Source organism: Melospiza melodia, chromosome 20 (assembly GCF_035770615.1).
Source record: "Melospiza melodia melodia isolate bMelMel2 chromosome 20, bMelMel2.pri, whole genome shotgun sequence".
Taxonomy (NCBI): domain Eukaryota; kingdom Metazoa; phylum Chordata; class Aves; order Passeriformes; family Passerellidae; genus Melospiza; species Melospiza melodia.
This window is the reverse complement of record NC_086213.1, coordinates 13,342,670-13,362,037: the sequence shown is the minus strand read 5'-3', so window position 1 is coordinate 13,362,037 and position 19,368 is coordinate 13,342,670. Positions and strand designations below refer to the sequence as shown.

At 55.3% G+C, this 19,368-nt stretch overlaps 1 protein-coding gene across 1 annotated transcript in view; it reads left to right on the top strand.

The window, feature by feature from the left end:
• The window catches only part of NCOR2 (nuclear receptor corepressor 2), a 226,183-nt gene that overhangs the window by 196,794 nt on the left and 10,021 nt on the right, over nucleotides 1-19,368 (top strand). Inside the window, 19 exon segments of the mRNA XM_063173183.1 lie at nucleotides 2,657-2,812; nucleotides 3,218-3,357; nucleotides 3,439-3,544; nucleotides 4,222-4,326; nucleotides 5,151-5,254; nucleotides 7,661-7,811; nucleotides 11,192-11,344; nucleotides 11,668-11,754; nucleotides 12,214-12,488; nucleotides 13,275-13,638; nucleotides 14,387-14,529; nucleotides 14,531-14,615; nucleotides 15,018-15,263; nucleotides 15,391-15,540; nucleotides 15,956-16,090; nucleotides 16,201-16,363; nucleotides 16,877-17,310; nucleotides 18,771-18,914; nucleotides 19,013-19,155. Of these exon segments, the coding sequence (XP_063029253.1) occupies nucleotides 2,657-2,812; nucleotides 3,218-3,357; nucleotides 3,439-3,544; nucleotides 4,222-4,326; nucleotides 5,151-5,254; nucleotides 7,661-7,811; nucleotides 11,192-11,344; nucleotides 11,668-11,754; nucleotides 12,214-12,488; nucleotides 13,275-13,638; nucleotides 14,387-14,529; nucleotides 14,531-14,615; nucleotides 15,018-15,263; nucleotides 15,391-15,540; nucleotides 15,956-16,090; nucleotides 16,201-16,363; nucleotides 16,877-17,310; nucleotides 18,771-18,914; nucleotides 19,013-19,155 (3,284 nt within the window).

Here is a 19,368-nt window from a genome sequence, read left to right as displayed (position 1 = left end):
AAGCACTTTATTCTCTCCTCTGTACAGCTCTGAATATTTCATGTTAATGAAAGTAATTATGCCTCCCTATATCCCTGCAAACATCTCAGTAGGTCTTGGGCTCCAGCTGTGTGCTCTCCAAGCCCTGTGTGGCTGTGCATCTGTGCTGGGTGCCACAGTGGGGCTGGAATGCATGTGGACCCCAGGGAGACATAGGCTGGTCTCCCCTGTTCATAGTGGGAACTCATTTCTCTTCTGAAAAGCAGTAGGTTTGTGATGAGTCACCTCAAGGGGAGAATTCCACTCCCCCAAAGCCTTGGTTTCAATGCAAGTATGGACTCAGGCAGTGTGTCAGTTCTGTCTCTGCCTCTTGGAACACGTCCTGGCTGTGGGTCAGGGGTTAGAAGGGAGATAGCCAGATATTCCTGGCAAATCTGTGTGCATCCCTTCCCTCCCCTGCTCTCCGAGCCATCCCAGTGGAGTGGCAAGCCTCCAGACTGCAAACATGGCTTGGAGTTAAAAGGCAGAGTCCAGCACAGCCTGCAGAGCCCTGTGGAAAGCAGCCCTGTGCCACCCCTCAGCAAGGGGCTGACTCCACCAGAGCAGGTACTGCTGTTCCTCCCTGGCTTGATAAGAGAGCTGGAACTCCTGCGGCCGCTGCGGAGATCAACATCCTTCTCACCGCTCTGGATCCGCTTCAAAGCCAAGCCTTGCACACATCCTGGCCCAGGCCTTGGCTGCCTCGCAGCCGCTGGCTGGGGCTCTATCAGCTTGGAGGGTGGCCAGGCAGCCATACCTCCCTGAGCCCTGCCTGCCCTTGCACGAGGAGCTGCTGATCACGGGGCTGGGCAGAGGCAGGCAGCCCTGCCTGGATCTCACCGGCAGCCAGGCGGATCCCTGTGCCCGGTGCCGAGCTGCTCTTGGGCATATCTTTGGTTATCACTGGCGGTTGGAGAGCCAGCAGTGTGTTTTGTGTTGATTTAGTTGTGTTTCATTTGGCCTCTGTAGGCGACGGGGAGCCAAGAGCATTAATTTGGATGACGGATCATATAAACTCTGACTCCTTCGCTCCCATTCCAGGGACTTGATAAACGGTAATAGGAACTCTCTCTTCCCCGTGTAAGTGCTATTTTATCAAAAGCTGGCTGAGTTATAGCCACCCTCTAATGCGGGGGCAATTAGGAACTGGCCACATTTCACAGGCTGGAGAGGCTCGCAGGGAGGGGACGGCTCCCACGGGGAGGGGAGGAGGACGAGGCTCTCCGAGAGCCATCCAGGGTGCACACAGCCTTGGCTGACAGGGCCTTGGCTTCAGGGAGCATCTTCAGCTGGAGATCCCAGCGCTGTTTGCCCCCACACGAGCAGAGCTGAATGGGGCCGAGCTGAAGGGGAGAAGATCAGGGAGTGTGGCTGTGCCAGAGACTCTCCAGCAGTGGGGAGGGTGTGCCTGGATTCCCCTCTGTTGGCAGGATGAAGGGATCCTCTCTGGGATCCTACAAGAGGCCACAGCCAGGGTCTGCTCCCACCAGGCTGCAGAGGTGTGAGTGCCTGCACACCTCTGTGTGCCCACAATGGATTTCTTCTCTCACTGAGGCAGACAAGAATAATCTCCCAGCTTCTGAGTACACTGAGCATTAATAACGATAATGTAGTAAAGCCTCATTAAATTGGGCCTCTGATAATCTACTTGCCCTATTATTAGGCTTAGCAGGATTCAGCATCTATTTTTATCAAAAATTGATGGTTAAAGGCTGGGTTCATTTGTGATTGCCATTGTTTACTGCCCAGTTTCTAATTTCTGGTCAATGCAAACGTTACACAGGTGGATCTGGGTAGCAAGGGCAGTGCAAAATGAAGTGTTTATTGATTACAAGCAAATCCTACCAAACCTGCCTCTCCATCCAGAAAAGGCTGTCTCATCCATCTGCTTAGCCAAGCGTGAGGATGCACTTGGCATAGAGCTGGTGCAGATGAAGCCTCTCTTTTCCTCAGCATCTTCCAGCACATGGCAGGGTTCAGGTGTCCCCAGCACAGCTCCTCTATCATTAAACTCTTCTTGGCCTCCCTTCAGCCTTTTTATAGCCAGGATGAGCCCAGCCTGGTATCCAGGATGGGAACTGGGTAATTTTGGGAAGCTGCACACCACAGTGTAGTCACCAGGAACTGGTACCCTCTGGATGTCCCCCGTGCTCCAGAGGAATGCCAACATTGCTGCTTCTTGGCTTTAACCTCAGGGAAGGATTTGACAGCATCATCATTAATCCTCCAGCCCTGCCATGCTGGGATGATGTGGAGCTGTGGGCACAGGCAGGAGCTGCCCAGGAGCAATTCACTAATGGCCAAGTCCTGGCAAGGAGCTGGACTCTGCATGTCAAATGTCATCTCTCCTGGGTGGGATGGCTCCAGGTCCACAGTGAGCACCAGCAGAGTCACCAACACAGACGTCCCACTGCCCTTTAAATCTGAGTGAAATAAATGCTGTCAAATCCAGGCAGTGACACTGAGCTTTTTCCTTTTAGCTTGGTTGAAGAGTTCAGCCTCACCTCGTGGCCAAGTTGGACTGAACTGAAGCCATCTCCTGTGCTTGGAGCTGGCTCTTGCTTCCCTGCCATGCTCACAGGGACTCCTCACTCCTGCTGCCCACTCACCATGCAGTTTCTTTCTGTGTCCTTTGCAGAGAAGTCCGTGCATTTCTCAGCCATTGCAGAGGTTCAGAAGCTGAGTGCTGAGTCAGTGGCTGCCTCCTGCTGGCCCCCTGTTCTGTCCTACCCCCGGGATGTGATCAAAACTTCTCCCCAGACGGAGCCCCACTTGTTCCAGTATAACCCACCAGGCAAGTAAAACCCACTGGCTGTGTGTGTGTGCCCTCCCCTGAGCTGGGGCTGAGCCCAGAGGCTGTGCTTACAGCACTGTCACAGGCTGGGCTCTTTAAAGGCCCCAGGGTGGTCAGGTGTGTCTCCCAGCTCTGGCTGGGGCAGGTGTAGGGGTGTGGATTGTCACAGAGCAGGGTGGGTGCAAAGTCAGACAGGTTTCATCCCTCTCTGGCTGGAGGGCAGCTCATCCTCTGGCTGCAGAGGGGACAGGGCAGTAATTTAAACTATTCCAGTCCTTTCCAAAATGCCTGTGTGACTTGCAGGCTCACAGCCAGCCCCTGCTCCCTCCCATTCCCCTTCTCTCCCTGATGCTGCAGCTGCTCTGCCTGCCCTCAGTCTCACTGACATTTGTGTTCTCCTCACAGGACACCCCATCCCTCTGAACCTGCATGAGAGCTCTCGCTCAGGGCTGCAGAGACTAGCCAGCATCTCCAACCCTCCTCCCCTCATCTCCTCCACCAAGCACCCCTCCGTGCTGGAGAGATCCGTCGGATCCATTTCCCAGGTAGGGCAGTGATAGGTGTGAGAGGTGGAGATGCCTCTCAGGGACCATCAGGTGCTCCTGACCTTTCCTCTTGCCCCACAGGGAATGCCCATCCAGCTCCACACACCCTACAGCCCCGAGCACGCCAAGGTCCCCGTTGGTTCCATCACCATGGGCCTGCCACTGACCATGGATCCCAAGAAACTGGGTAAGGAACTGGGAGAGGAGTTGTTTTTCACATGTTCTGAAAGCAGAAGGGAGTGAGCTTGCCAGAAGCATAGGGGAAAGGAGGAGCACAGGGCACAGCAAAGGAGCACAGAGAGAACTGCTAAGAGGATGAAAGGCTTAGTCCATCAGGGGAGCAGAGACACAGGGAGCTACATTTGTGCAGTATAGGAAAGCAACAGCTCGGTCAGGGACACTTCCCAGCCCATAAATACCCTTCAGGTAACACTGTGATCGAAGGAAGGAAATATATTGTTGCTCCCCAGGCTGGTAGGATAAAGAGTAAATGGCCTGAAGTGAACAAAGAAAGTGTTTAGTCTGCAGATTTGGAAGCTCTTGTTGACAGCAGGAGGGAATGGGTGAGGGATCAGGCCTGGGGAGGAGGGATATGATCTCTGTTTCTCACTGTATGTGGGTTCTGTTATAAACCAGCACAGAGTTTCCAGTGTCAGCTCTGCTCCTGGTGTGGGCAGTGCCAGGGTGAAGGATCTGGCTTTGCTGGATGGCATTTGTGCATTCACCACCCTGGGAAGCCCATCCCAAGGAGTTGGAATGGCAAAGGTGCCAAGAAGGTGCTGCCTCCAGGCTGGCACAGCCAAGGGTTGTGGCCCCGTGTCCTGCACCTCTGCTGATACCTGGGTAATGTTTTATGTTTTCCAGTGCCTTTTCCTGGAGTAAAGCAGGAACAACTTTCTCCTAGAAGCCAGGCCAGCCAGCCAGAGAGTCTGGTTCTGCAGCCATCCCAGGAGGGCTCCATCCTGCGGGGTGAGGACACGGAGTGGGGGGCACGTGCCCCAGCTGTGGGGAGAGAGGGAGGGATGCTGGCACTCCCAAGCCTGGTGAGTGCCACACTGGCTGCAGCTGCCCAGTGATCTCAGGGTTGACTTCTGGAATTGTGCCCAGCCAATGGGGTCTCTTTACCCCTTTTCTCTACCTCCCCAAATCAGGGCCTCAAGTGTTGATTCTGATGGAGGTTTTGTGTTCAAAGGGCGCCTGAAAATCTGTTGCTTAAGACAAAGCAAGACCTGTTTAAATTACATTAATTGGTATTTTCATGCTCTTCATTGTTGGTCCTCCAGCTGATCAGGGACCCCATTTTGGTTAAATGCAACCCTGATGGGTTTCTTTTCCCATTAATCAGGCAGAAGAAAATAAATGCAGAGGTTTCTGGTTTGTGAACCCCCTAGTAAGACAAGTCAGGAGCCTGAGTGCTGTGGGCTGGATCCAACCCAGGGCAGATCTATGTGAATGAACTCAAGCCACCCTGAGCTGCATCTCACCACAGATCTGCTCTGATCACATCAGGAGAGGCTGAGCCAGGCTGTGCTTTCTCCCAGGTCATAAATCTGCCCAGCACCTCCACAGAGACAGCAGGGAGCTGATAGCCTCAAAAGACCTATATTTTCCCTCCTCTCCACCCCACACTCACAGGGAGGGGTTTCTCAAGAGACTTGGCACAAAGGGTTCTGAAAGGTTTGGGATTGAGCACTGACAGCTCTTGGAGGGTGTCCCCTCCAGTACCACAGAGACTGGGTCAAATCCTGCCCTCAGTAGTCTCAGCCCCAGCTCACAGTTTTTGTGTCCTACAGGTACTTCCCTCAGCTCTGCCTCGGGAGGAAGCATCACCAAAGGAACACCCACATCCAGGCCCCCTCCGGAGTCGCCCATCACCTACCGAGGCTCCATCACACATGTAAGTCCCTTGTCACCCCTGGGTGCTGCCAGCTGCAGCCTGTGGTGCTGGACATGGGCACTGGGGGTTGTGGGGCACGCTGGGTGTGCAGGACAGGGCTGTGCAGCAGCTCTGTGGTGCTCCCACCCCATGGAGCCCCTCAGAGGGGTCTGCAAGCAGCCCCCACTGGAGATGGCACGAGTGGTGTCCCATGAGTGAACACTGCAGAGGAGCAGAGCCCAGCAAACAGCAGTGCAGCCTTACAGCACCTTTAAACCCAGCTTTGCCTTTTGTAGCTCTAAGGAACAGAGGCAAAGGAGCTGTAAAGGGCTCTGGCAAAATCATCTTGTCAGGGCAGGAAAGTGGGGCTGAGCAAAGGAGATGGGTGGAGGGCCCAGGCCAGGTGGAGCAGGGAGGAGGCTGTGAGGGGCAGGTAAGGTAGCAGGAGCTCCTGCCAGGGCTGAGCACGCTGTGCTGGGGGTCCTGCCCAAAGGCTCTTCAGCAGGAAGATACTGTGGCCTTAATCTCCACCATCCATCTTCAGAAGAGCAGCTGGCAAGCGGGCGATAGTTTCTTGCAGTGTGAGTTATTGCTCATCTGGTAACAGAGCAGAGAGCATTAAAAAAAAAAAAAATCTGTTTCCCATGGGGATTTTATCTGGCCATCATTCAGATATTTAAAGACATTCAGGCTCCAATTTTTGCCTGCCTTCTTCAAGGAGGATGACCATGTTCGCTTTGGCCCTGGGGACCTGATCCTGAATCCTGGCCCGGAGCAAAGGCTTAGCTTGCCTGGTGCCCTGTGTCCAACAAATGCCAGGAGTGGGTGCTCAGGGGCTGTAAATAACCCATCAGAGCAAACACTTGCTCCATCCTCTCAGATGCTCCTGCAGCAGCTGTGGGCAGCAGTGGGTGGGTGTGAGGGACCTTGAGTACCATGTGCCAGTTGAGGAGATCAGCAGAGTTTGCTGAGATACTGTTTTGCATCCAGTTAATGAATCCAGCCAGCTGATGAATCAATCCAGATTCCTTTGTTTGGCTGGGAATTAAGGTATCAGGGCCAGACCCAGGGCATTGCCTGGCTCTCCTGCTGGCCCAGCAGCCTGCATCCCTCTGCTCCTGCTGGGGTGAAGGAGCCCCCTGTTCTGGCAGCAGCTCCTGGTACCAGAGCTGATACTTGATCTCAGATGAGTCATCCAGTTCACAGGAAGCAGATCTTGAATATATGCTCTCTGCTCTGAAGCCATCTGTCATCACTTGCTTTCACATCCCCTCGGAGCACATCTGTGGAGGGAGGTGCCTTACCTGGGGCTGGGAGAGCCATTGCAGGTGCCCAGATCTGTAAGGGTGGGTGCCCAGAGCACTGAACCCCCATGCTGGTATGCCCTGGCTTTTGGGGACTGCTGCTGCTCTGAGGGCTTGGTGGAGAGCAGGGGCAATCCCAGGCAGGGGTGGGGAAAGAGCCTGAGTGGCACAGCCTGGAAACACCAGCCAAGCAGGCGGGGGCATCACGTCCCGAGGCTTCCCCCAGGCATCAGTCCCGGGGCTTGCTGGGGTTAAATGAGCTGAGTAGGCAGGTGTCAGTCAGGAGGGTCGCTCTGACAGCGTCACTGTGCCTTCCCAGAGATGGGGAAGGGGGGCTGTCCCCCCATGGTGGCTGTTCCCAGCTGGCACCGACAGGTTACAGTGGCAGAAGGGTGTTTATCACCAGCGACTCCTCAGGGACATCAGCTCCGTGTGTGTTGAAGGGGATTCAGTGGGCAGGTGCTGTGAGCTGTGTCTGCTCGTGGTGAAGGAGAGGTTTCAGCTCACACTGGTGTGTGTGGGGAGCCTGCTGGTGTTCCTGTTGGAGATCTGAGGCAGGCTCTGCTCCCTGACCTGCTGCGGGACCGGTTTTGCTGTCGCTGCCATCTCGGCCGGGCGCGCTGCCAGCCCAGCTCCCGCACACAGGCAGCTCCCTGAAGGTCACCCTGCTGCCAGCAGCTGTGCCTGGGCGGGCAGGACATCTCTGTGCCTCCTGTGCCAAGCTGGGGAAATAGGCTGCAGGGAAAAGCTAATGCTGGAGCAGTGCCTGCTGTCACTAAGGTGTCCTCAGGGGAGCACCAGCCCTGTCCCCCAAACCTGGGAAGAGGGAGCCAGGCAGGCAGCTTACTCCAAAACACACAGGGTGAGAGCTGCTGTTTCTGTGCTCTCCTCATCCCCTGCCTCTTCCCAGCAGCCTCACACAGATCACGTACCTTTTTACTGCTGCTCGTTATCATTCTCATCAATAATTAAGCTGCAAGTCCCTGGCTGTTGGCTGCGCCAGGAAGCGGAGGCCGGGTGTGCTCCCTGCGCTCAGCTTCCCGCGAGGAACAGCCTGTCCCCGCACGGCGTTTGCTTAATTGGTTGTGACACTGTTAAATATGGATCTTGGTGGCTTTCCAAGGGCACCCCGGCAGAAGTGCTGTACAAAGGAACCATTACCAGGATAATCGGAGAAGACAGCCCCAGCAGAGCAGAGAAGGCGAGGGAGGATGCCGTGCCCAAAGGACATGTCATCTACGAGGGCAAGAAAGGCCACGTGCTGTCCTACGAGGGTGAGTCCTGATCCTCTCTGCCTTTTTAGGGCAGGTGCCAGGGGTTTGTGCCACTGTGGCTGGGACTTGGGAGCTGTTTGAGGAGAGGCTGATGAAGTACAACAGGCCAGCCTCCTGCCTCTGCTTCCAGTGCTTCTCTCCCTTCCCACCCTGGTGCCCTGTGTCCATCTGTCCCGTGTGGTTATCTTGTCTTAGAGATGGCAGGCGGGTTTGCAATGATTTTGGGAAACAGGGAAGAGGAGAGGACCAGATAGGAAAGTGTTACCTTCATCCCTAGCACCCTGTAGTGGAGGGGGACTGATTGAAAACATTACAAGAGCACTCCCAAAGTCTTGGGCCAAGGTGGACTCAAACCTGCAAGATGGAGGCAAGTCAGGTTGTTCAGCATAAAGGTTCATTTGGATGTCAGGTTCTCACCTGCATTGACTTGGGCACCCTGAGGCTTTTCCAGCACAGGACTGCCCTGCAGGAATCCTCATGGACCCAGCCTCAGCGTCTGGTGAGTTTTGCTGGAGCTGTTGGAGGTGGTGAAGCCATTCCTGCATCCCACAAGGAGCCTATCTCGGGATGTGTTGGCTGCACCCCTGCAACAGGTGGTCAGCAGCTGCTCCTGCCTGCTCAGCCCATCACAGCACTGCCTCTCAAAGCTGCTCTGCGTGTCTCAGTGCCTCCCACTGGAGATGAGCAGATGTTGCTCTCCAGTGAGGCTGGGAACAGCCCCATTCTTGCCTTTCACTGTGTGCTGGGTCAGGCATCTCTCTTATGGAGCTGGACTCCTGCTGGTTTGCATCTGTAGTCAGGAAGAGCCAATTTAGAGATGCTGCAGCCCTGAATCCTCCTGGGGTGAAGCACTGGCATGTGCTCTGGTGTGCACAGGGATGGCTGTCCTCATGTGTCGCCTCCCTTCTCACTTGAGTTTGGAGATGACTAAGGAGCTGATCCCAACCTCAGCTGCCTCAGTCGGTGTCTCTGGGAAGCTGCTGTGCTGCCTGAGCCCTGTGCCTCCCTCCCAGGGGCACCATATCCATTCCAGCCTGGCAGCCTGGGCCCTGTGGGCAGTGCTGCAGGCACTGTGTCCCACAGAATTCCCTTTCCTCATGGCCACAAGTGCAGGCAGCTGCTTTCATCACAGGCTTGTCTTATCCTGGACTGGAGGCAGAGGGTTCAGGTCAGGCCACGGGGACAAGCTCCAGCTGTTGTCACCTTTGTGTGTGTCCTGGGACCTTTCAGACAGGGCTCTGTGCTGTGCCTCCCTCCTGCCACATGGAAACTGGCTCACAGCATGTCCCTCCCGGGGCCACTGTCAACTCTAGCCCAGATTAGAAATGTCACTGAGGAGGACTTGACTGGATGCCCTTTGGGACAGTTGGCAAGGCTTGGCCCAGGGAGGACTCAGGAAGTGTTTCAGGACTTGTTTGTGCAAGAAGCTATTTTAATCACCTCTGCCCGGGCTGGGGGTCGAACAAGGCTGATCTCAGAAATAGCAGCATCAGGGAGAGATGGGGAGTGCTCCTGGCAGTGAGGGCTGCCTGTGCCCAGGGCTGGGATCCCACTCCAGGCAATGAGGGAGAGCTGCAGACCAAACTCTCCCCTGTTGTTTGTGTCAGCCCGAGTCCCCCTGGCTGCAGCCTGTGTCACCTCTCATGCTACCCCCCATAGACACAGATGTGGAATTAATTCCTTCCTCTCCCCAGGAGCCTTTTACATGCTTGGTAGCGTTTATCACATCCCAAGTGATCCCGTGAGCTGCTGCAGCCTTGCCAGCCCTGCCTCTCTCCTTCCCCCTGTAGAGCCCAGCGAGGCTGAGCAGCCCAGGAACAGAAGAGTTAAAAAAAATTAAATAAGAAAACTGAAACTGTTGGTGATTATGAATTTTGGCAAGCAGAAAAAAAATTGCAAATTCTTTAGTGTCATGAGGGTGCTTAAAATAAAAGAGCTGTAATGAGACGAGATCCTGTAGCATGTGTGAGCTGAATTGTGCTAGATTGGTTATTCTCATCCTGCATATGATTGCTGATGGCTTCTGCAAGGCGAGGAACGTGGGTTTGGAATGGTTTTCTTTCTGTTTAGTCTCTCTTCTCCCTCACGCCCTCCCCCTGCTTCCCGGTGGCACAAAGGGTGCCCGGGAGCGCGTCCCCTCCTGCACAAGGGCTGGTGGCAACAGATGTGCCTTGATGACAGGGTGCACATCACCCACATGGTGCTTGGCTGATTCTGAATGTCACCCCCGGATTTCTGCTGTCAAATGGAGCTGAAGCAGAGGCTCAGGCACGGACCCCCTCTTGTTTCCCCACACACAGCCCCAAACACTTTGTGGATTGAGTGGGTGCTGATTGCGGAAACCAACAGTGGGTGTGAAGTTGTAATAATCCCATTTTATTAATTACTGGTTTTGCCAAGGAGGAGTTTTGTTCCTGATTGTCCACAGTAGAATGAATGTTTTTTAACTTCCCTGCTTTCTCTAATTGTACAACCACCTTCTCTACCCGCAAAGAGGAGGATCCGTGCACTGGCAATCCTTGGCAAGGGCAGCCTGGCCAGGGATGATGGGCAGAGGCGTTTGTCTCTCCTAGCTGACATCCTGTTTGGAGCTCATGGCACAAACCCAAGGCATTCAGCTGGATCAGAAGCTGCTGAATTCACAGCTCGCTGCACATGATGGGTGCCCATTGCCTGGGGTGGGCCTGGTGCTGCCTGGCACGGGCTGGGCTGTGCTGGTGGTGGGGCTGTAGCTCAGGACAGGTGTCCACTGCCTGTTCACAGGGAACCCACTCCAGGTTTGGATCAGGGGGCAGTCAGTGGTCTCTTCTCACCCTGGCACTCACTCCATCAGTCCTGCTTTGCACCATCTCTCCCAGTTCCTGTGTGTGTTCAGTGCTGTTTCAAAGGAATCATTCTCAGCTTCGCTTCTCCTCTGTTTTCCCTGATTTTCTCACCCAGGGAGTGTCTCGGCAGATGTTAAGGCTGGCCAAGATCCCAAACAGTAGGTGTCTAGCAAAAATCAAAACAAACAAGGAAAAAAACCAAAACTCCCCAGACCCAAAGAGTCAAGTTCAGTGGAACTGCAGCTGCTCCCACTGGCTCAGGGCTGTCCTGCTGCCTACGGATGGCCCCACCAGGGAGGGAGGGGATGGGACACGACTGGGTGGATGCTCCTACCCAAGAGGGAGGCACAGAGCTGGAGTCTGAGGCAGGCAGGGAGGGGAGAGAACACCAGCTGAATTTCCTGGAAGCCAGTCCCGTGCGATGTTTCTGGCACCGCGTAGCGGCGGCTGATGCTGGGATGAGATCTGACCCCTGAGCAACGCACACAAACAGCAGTAAACACCCTCTCCTGGCCCGGGCTGGCTTTCCATGCCTCTTGGTGTTCCCCCCTGCAGGTGGAGTTGCTGCTTCTCAGTGTCCCAAAGAAGACAGCAGGAGCTCGGGAGCTTCCCATGAGACCACAGGAACTAAGCGGACCTATGATATGATGGAGGGGAGGATCAGCCGGGGCTTATCAGCCCGTGATACCTTATCTACCAGCATTGAAGGTGGGTCTGCGTGAGACCTTTCACCTGGGTTGTGTTACTGACCTGTGGAGATCTCATCTTGTCTCCTGTCTACATGGTGCATCTGACCAGCATGGGAAAAAAACAGAATGTAGACTGGTCTCTTTGCCTTGAGTGTCTGCCCTGACAGACCAGCTCCAGGAATACAAAAAAAGGGGCACATTTAAAAAAAGGAGAAAATAATTAATTTAGAAATTGTTGGTATTTATCCTCGTTGTCCCAGGCATCCCTGGTAACACTGTCATGTATTTATGGTGAATTAATTTCTGTGTCACAGCCTGACTTTCCCTCTTGGGTCTCTTTAGGTCTCATGGGTCGAGCAATCCCTCCAGACCGACACAGTCCCCATAACCTAAAGGAGCAGCATCACATGCGAGGCTCGATTACACAAGGTAACACCTGGGAGCACAAGATGGGCATGGGCAGGGGAGGCACCTCACGTGCATGGCCCCTTGTTCTCATCATCAGGGTGGGACAGGAGGAAGCAAGGATGGGCACGTCAAGGTCCAGCTGCAGATCTTTGCAGCCCCTGCTTTGTGCTCAGAGAGATTTTCAGTCTTGCTCAGCTTCTACCAACCTGAATTCTGCCAAAGTCAAGGACGAAATTGTCAGTGATTCGCATGAAGCAGGTTGAAATTGGTGTGAAATGGATGCAGAAGGTGGTGGTAGGTGTGACGGGGACCAGCTGCATTAGTGCTATAGCTGTCCTGTGGGCTCCGTTGGGCACCAGTCCCTGAGTTACATGTGTTAACTGGAGACCCCCTAGAAGTAGGTATCTGCATGGGGACTGGGAGTCCAGGGTCTGCCTGGGGAGTCACCCTCTGCATCCATCATCTGCCTGGGGGTTGCAGGAATACCTCGGTCCTATGTGGAGGCCCATGAGGACTACCTCAGAAGAGAAGCCAAACAGCTCAAGAGGGAAAACACTCCACCAAGGGACTTAACTGATGCCTACAAGGTCAGATCTCACGATCTGACTCCTCTGAAAATGAAATCAGCCCATGAAGACCTGGTAGCCACAGTGAAGGAAGCAGGAAGATCAATCCACGAGATCCCCCGGGAGGAGCTGAGGCGCACACCCGACATCTCTCTGACCAGACCTCTGAAGGAAGGTTCCATCACACAGGTGGGTATGGAGTGAAAGTGGATGAGATCAGTTCTGCTCAGATTGCTGCCCTTGCACAGATCCTGGGAGCCATTCCCAAGGTAAAAGGAGAACAGAGACAGCTTTGTGTTGCATCACTGGTAAGAGCTGACGCTCTGCTTGGGTACAGGTTGTCCTGCCCCATCCTTTGAAGGGATCCATTCCAATCCAAACCATCCTGTAATCCTTCCCTGCAGATAAATACAAAGCCCAGGGAACTCCTGGCACATTAAGAAAGCAATGATCCATCTACACGTGTATAAAAAAGGGGACACATTTGCCTCTTTTCCAAGGACAGAGTCAACTCAGTGCCCTCAGCATTTGTGACTCTGGTGCACATAAACTTGGTCTCCTCCCTTCATGGGCAAGTGGCAACCCAGCAGGGCCAGTAGTTAGGATGAAACACGGCATGATATCTCCTGTTGGTCTCCAAATATTTGCAGGGTTCCCATGGCACCTTGCAGTCCTGTCCCATTTCACAGTGTGTGTAGGAGAGAGGCGTGATGGGCACAGCCAGCCTTCGGCAGTGACTCATCATCATCATCTTGTTGGAGCACAACAAGACATGCAAGATGGGCCCTCCACCCTGCCCTGTTCCAGTGGATATCTCTGCTCTGCCGAGGGCTGTTGGCTGTTTGACTGAGCAAAGCTTGTGTATTGACCCACTGAATGAGGCACCCTGAGTCCTGTTGGGACTCAGTGGGATGCAGCCACTGGGCTCCTTCTGTTCTAGGCCCCTTTGATGTCCCCTCTGCCTCCTGTCCCCAGGGTACCCCACTGAAGTATGACAGCGGCTCTTCCTCCTCGAGCACCAAAAAGCACGATGTGCGCTCCATCATCGGCAGCCCCAGCAGGACTTTCCACTCTGTGCATTCTCTGGATGTCATCCAAGACCCGAGGAATCTGGAAAGAGCTTACGAAGAGAGTCTGAAAAACAGGCCAAGCCCTGTGACAAACTCAGGTGGCTCCATTGCCAGAGGGGCTCCTGTGATTGTACCCGAGCCGGGCAAACCCCACCAAAGTGCCCTGGGCTATGAGGACCACCAGGCAGGGCACAGCACGGCCTTCAGCAGCCACTTGCACAGAGGGTCTCCAGTGTCCACACGAGAGTCCACCCCACGGCAGCACGAAGGTACTTGGCAAAGCTTTTATTTGATGGTAAAATGTCTAACAGCCGAGCAGGTGAGGTGCACGGGAGGTGGCTGCTGACCCCACCTGCCCAAGTGATTCCCAGCAGGTGCCTGTTGAACCTGTTCTTCCCAGCACCCCACACCCACAGCTGACTCACAGCACTGGGGTGGCTGCCAGGGACAGCTGGGGTTCAGTGCCCTTCCTGGGGGTGCTCACAGTGTTGAAGTGAGGGCACCTCACCTGCACCAGGGTAGCCAAAGGGAGGCTTGGGCCAAGGCCAGTGAAGCCATTGGTGTTTCAAAAGTGTCCTCCCTGTCCCAGTTGAGGCCCACAGCACTCTTTTTTCCATAGGTGGGCAGGATAGCAATGCTTGAGACACTGGGTGGGAGATGTTCACACTTCTCACTAACAGCAGTAGTGACCTCCTTGTGCTGAAGAGTGTGGCAGCAAGGCTGCACCACCATCAGCTTGTGCAGGCCAGGGTGAATGCACAGATTGCCCAGCATGGATGTGCTGGGGTGAAGGGATGATTTGGGAAAGGCCTCTCTCCCAAGGGACAACTGGGACTTGGCCCACCCTGACCTTGGTGGTGTAACAGGGCATGGCAGTGCAGGGAGGAGGGAAAGGCCCCTCAAGTTCAGGGTAGCTGCGATTGTCCCTGTGGGACCTGCTTGGCCAGAGGCATCCCTCAGGGACATGGCTTGGCCACAGTGCTCAGTCTGTGACTCATTTCCTTCTGCTCTCAGCAGGCAGCATCACTGCTGGGAAGCCGGTGTCCCAGGACAGAAAGATCACCCCCACGTCGAGAGAGCTCAGCAACTCCAAGTCTCCGCACGCCCCCGTGCCCGACCACCACCACCCCATCTCCCCGTACGAGCACCTGCTCCGCGGCTGTCAGCGGCGTCGATCTGTACCGAGGGCACATCCCGCTGCCCTTCGACCCCGCCGCCATCCCCAGGGGCATCCAGCTGGAAGCAGGTACCCTGGGGATTATGAGTAGGGCTATGAGGAGATGTTCTCGTGTGGAGGAGTTTTGGACTGATGTGATGTGGGATGGGAGGGTGCCTCGTTGTGTCATTATGAGCATGTATAGGGTGTATGAGGCGGTAAGTAGGATTGCAGCTCCTGTTAGGATAATTCTGAAGGCGGATCAGTTGAAAAGTGCGACTACAATGGTTAGTTCTGCTATGAGGTGTGTTGTTGGAGGGAGGGCCATGTTTGTTAGGTTAGCTAGGAGTCATCAGGTGGCTATGAGCAGTAGAAGGGGTTGACGGCCTCGTGTAAGTAGGAGCTGGGCTGGGGGCACGGTTTTTTATTTTCCTTATGCTCCAAAAGCTTGAGATCTCTGGGGTTTCACATCTGCACCCTTTTCTCTCCCAGCTGCTGCTTACTACCTGCCAAGGCATCTGGCTCCGAGCCCCACGTACCCACACCTGTACCCCCCGTACCTCATCCGGGGCTACCCGGACACGGCGGCCATGGAGAACCGCCAGACCATCATCAACGACTACATCACGTCGCAGCAGATGCACCACAACGCCGCAGCCACGGCCATGGCGCAGCGGGCGGACATGCTGCGCGGGCTGTCGCCCCGGGAGCCCTCCCTCGCCCTCAACTATGCAGCAGGTCCTCCAGCACGGCACTGCCCAGGGCTTTGGGAGCAGCAGGGGAGAAGGAGGCCGGGTCAGGCTGGCACGGCCAAGCTTGCAGCAGCTCGGCATTGTCCTGACAGTGCTCTCGCTTCTCTCTGCAGGCATCATCGACCTGTCCCAAGTGCCACACCTGCCCGTCCTCGTGCCCCCTACCCCTGGCACCTCCGCCACCACCATGGACCGCATCACCTACATCCCTGGACCCCCCCAAACCTTCGGCAGCCGGCACAGCAGCTCCCCGCTCTCCCCAGGTAATGCTGCAGGTTGCTTTTCCAGTGGGAAAGTTATTGAGGAGGACGCTCATCATCAATCCAACACCATGGGCTCAGCATGCCAGGACAGACTGGGAGACCCCAAATTAATTCTCACTCAGGGACTGACTCCCTCTCTTCCTGCTTGTTGAGGGCTTCCTAGCTTTTCATCCTTCTTCCCCAAAGCAAACAGCTCTGTGGAAGGTCATACCCTGGAGACAGCACGAGGACAGCTATTCCATGATTTGTCTGGGTTTTGTTGCACTGGTTGCCCTCGTCTGTCCCGCTCCAGGTGACCTTGGATGGAGCCATTCCTTATCTGCTCTGCATACACAGCGATGTGAAGAGTGGGCAGCATTCCCAGGGGGAATTGCTGTGTCTGCAGCCCTCTCACTGCCTTCTGGTTGGGTTTCAGGAGGGCCCACGCACATGACCAAACAGTCAGGATCGTCGGTGTCCGAACGGGAGCGGGAGCGGGAACGAGAGAGGGAGCGTGAAAAATCCATCCTAGCCTCCACCACAGTGGAGCATGCGCCCATCTGGAGACCAGGTAGGCTGGGGAGGAGTCCGTCCTCCACCCTGGGACCTGTGCTGGGTGGAAGGTAGGGTTAGGGCGGTTGGACAGAGAGCTAAAGAAGCCGTTCTTTGTGGTCTCCCCAGGTACAGAGCAGTCCAGCAGCCGTTCGTCCTCCCACTCTCACAGCCACCAGCACTCTCCCGTGTCACCCCGCACCCACGAGACCATCCAGCAGCGCCCCAGCGTGCTCCACAACACCGGCATGAAGATCATCTCCTCGGAGACCCCCACCCCTTCCGTCCTACGGTACGTGCCCCCACCATGGTTTCCAGTGCTTGCCTGGATGCCTGCACCAGCACTTAATTAATGAGCACCTCTGAGAGGAAGGAGAGAGAGTTATTTTCTCTTCAGTCTCAGTGGGAGCAGGATTGGGGCTTTCAGGGAGAGGTACATTTTGGTGCCCCAATTCTTTTGCTTTTCCTGCTGCCAGGAGAAATGTAGGAGTGTGCCTGTGCCCAAATACAGGTGTTACTCCTCATGCTGAAGATCGCCTGGTGGTGGAGTTATCGAGGTCTCTGGGACCTGTCCATGAGTTTTGGGTTTTCCAGTCAATGCATTCAGCCCCAATACTCTGTGGCCAGTTACTGTGGTGGAGGCTCCATCCAGTCCCTCCTCGCTGGCCCTGCATGGTCCAGCCATACGCTCAGGAGGCCTGGAAGGAGCTCAGCCAGGCAAAGCTGAACACTGGGGCTCTGCTAACAGCATTCCCTTTCTCCGCATGCTTCTCTCACCTTGGCCTTGCCTTCATTTTCCTTGCAGATCCTCCTCCACCACTGCCACGTCACCGATCCGCTCCGCCGCCTTCCCCTCGGCCTCCAGCCTGCGCTCCTCGCTCGGCGCGGCCGACGGCTACGCAGCCCCCCTGGAGCCAGCCATGCTGCAGAAAGAGTCCTCGAGGGGGAGGGAAGCCAAGGCAGAGCGAGCCCAGACTGACAACAACGTCTACACCTCAAAGCTGCCCAGCGGGGCCAACCTGGAGCAGTCGCCTTCGCCCATCAAAGCCATGGAGTCGAGACCTTTGCCCGCCTCCGGAGCTGGCTCCTCTCATCACTATGGCAGAGGACAGGGGAAAAGCCAGCAGCACCACCACCCTCTGGACCAGCAGCACGCAGCCTCAGGCTCCGAGCAGCACAGTAGAGAAAAGAGTCAGAGCAAACGCTTCTCCGTGCAGGAGCAGGAGCTCCGAACACTCGGTAAGAGCACCACGACAGCGGCCAAGTTCATAGATGTGATTATCATGCCCCCAAATGTCTTGTGATAAGGACCAGCAAGAAAAAGGCTCACTGAGTGACCATCCCACTAGTGATGGTCAGAAATTGGAGGGCAGAGGTGAGAGACCTGTGGCCTGACACCCATTTTATTTCATTGCTTCTTATTATCAGTTGCACATTTGGATATTGACTCCATCGGCTCCCCAAGTGTGCTTGTCCCTCTGCTCCTTGGCCATTATGTTATTCCAGACTTTTTTATTTTTGCGTGTTTTAAGGATCTTCCCTTCTTCCACCCTTTTTTAGCTTTTCCAGTTGCCAAGTCCTGTTTTGCAAATGTTTTCCAGTTCCTGGTATTGCTTTTTACAGACAATAGCCATTTGCTAATTTTGATTTCCCCATCCTTAGAAATTCCCAGGCAGTCTGTAAAGAACAGTTGTGGGTAATAAATCAAAGGAGCAAAGTGGAGAACTGGGATTGTGAGTGTGACAAGGCTGCTGGCCATCAGACAAGCACTCCCCTGCTCATGAGCTGCAGGGTCTCTGAGGGCCTTGTGGGTCTCAGCATGGATGGGATCCCTGTGCTCAGGGTGACCTCACTCAGGGTCCTGGTGCTGGATGCTGCCCTAGGTGGGCACTGTGGCTGTCCTGAGATCACTCAGCCCAGCCATGCTCAGCAGTTGTTTCCAGAGCAGACCACAGGAACCACCTAAGAGCAATCTTGTGTAAGAGAAAAGCACTAGGATTAGTTATTCCAGCAGAAAGTGGAGGGAGTGGGATGGATTTGAAGGTCTGGGTCATTCTTCATGGGAACAGCCTTCAACCAGAACATTCATCCAGGCTCCCACTAGCATGCAGAAGCAAACAACCCTGTGGGGGTTTGGTGGGACCTCATCTTCAAGTTGCAGCAGCTGCCTTGGCCATCAGCATGGGGAGTTCCTGTCCCATTCCTCTTCCTGTATCCCAAGGATGGAGAGGATGCAGCAGCATGGCTGGGAGAAGAGCTGCATCCCATCCCACCCCTCAGTCATGTCTGGTGACCCTCAGCACCTTCTAGCAGTGTGTTCCAGGACTGTGGATGCACTTGGAGACCTCTTGTGCAGCCTCCTCCACTCTCTGGGCATCGCTGTCCCTCTGGGCATAGTGGGGCTTTCAGTGGGTGGAGAAAATGGGGAACAAACTGTGAACCTGCAGAGGTTGGGTTTGGTCCCTGGATCTCATGCTGTCACCAAGAGCTGCTGAGTGTCTAGTTCTGCAGGAATGAGATATCACCTCTTCACAGCAGCCATCACCACAGCTGGACACCAGAGGTGGCCCTGCCAGGTCTTCCTTCATCTCTTTTTCCCCCACTTTGCTGAACATGTGACTCTCCCCACAAGCAGTGGTACAACAGAGCTAGGGAAAATCTAAGTGAGCTCCTGGTTGTAACTCCCTCCATTTCCTCAGGCTTCCATGGAGGCTACAGCCCCGAGCGGATGGAGGCCGTGAGCCCGGTGAGCTCGCCCAGCCTGTCCCACGAGAAAGGGGCCAAGCTGCTGCAGGACACTGAGAAGGGGCACGGGGAGCATGACCTGAGGCAGAAGCAGCAAGGTGAGAAGAGGGGCTGGCTGTGCCCCAGTGCTGGGATGGCATTTGGAGAAGGGGACACAGATGTCATCTCATTCCTGCTCTCTCCTTGGTGCCCCCAGGCTCGCTGAAGGCCTCGGCCCCCGAAGCCGCTCACCTGCAGCACCTGCGGCAGCCCGACGGCCCCCAGTGCCAGCCCCTGCAGTCCAGCCAGAGCATCAAGGGCATGAACCAGCGCGTGGTCACGCTGGCCCAGCACATCAGTGTAACTAACTAACCTCATCCACCCCATCCCCTTCCTGCTGGGGCTCCAGGGGGAGGGAGGAGCTCAGTGAAACATGTCGGGTGGGGATGGGATGGGCTGGGAGTGGCACTGGAGACCTCAGCTCCTCTAGTTGGGGGCTGGAGAGCAGGGAGCATCACCAGTGTTCAGCCCAGGTATTTGTGTCCCCAAGAAGCCCATCACAAAAGCTGTTGC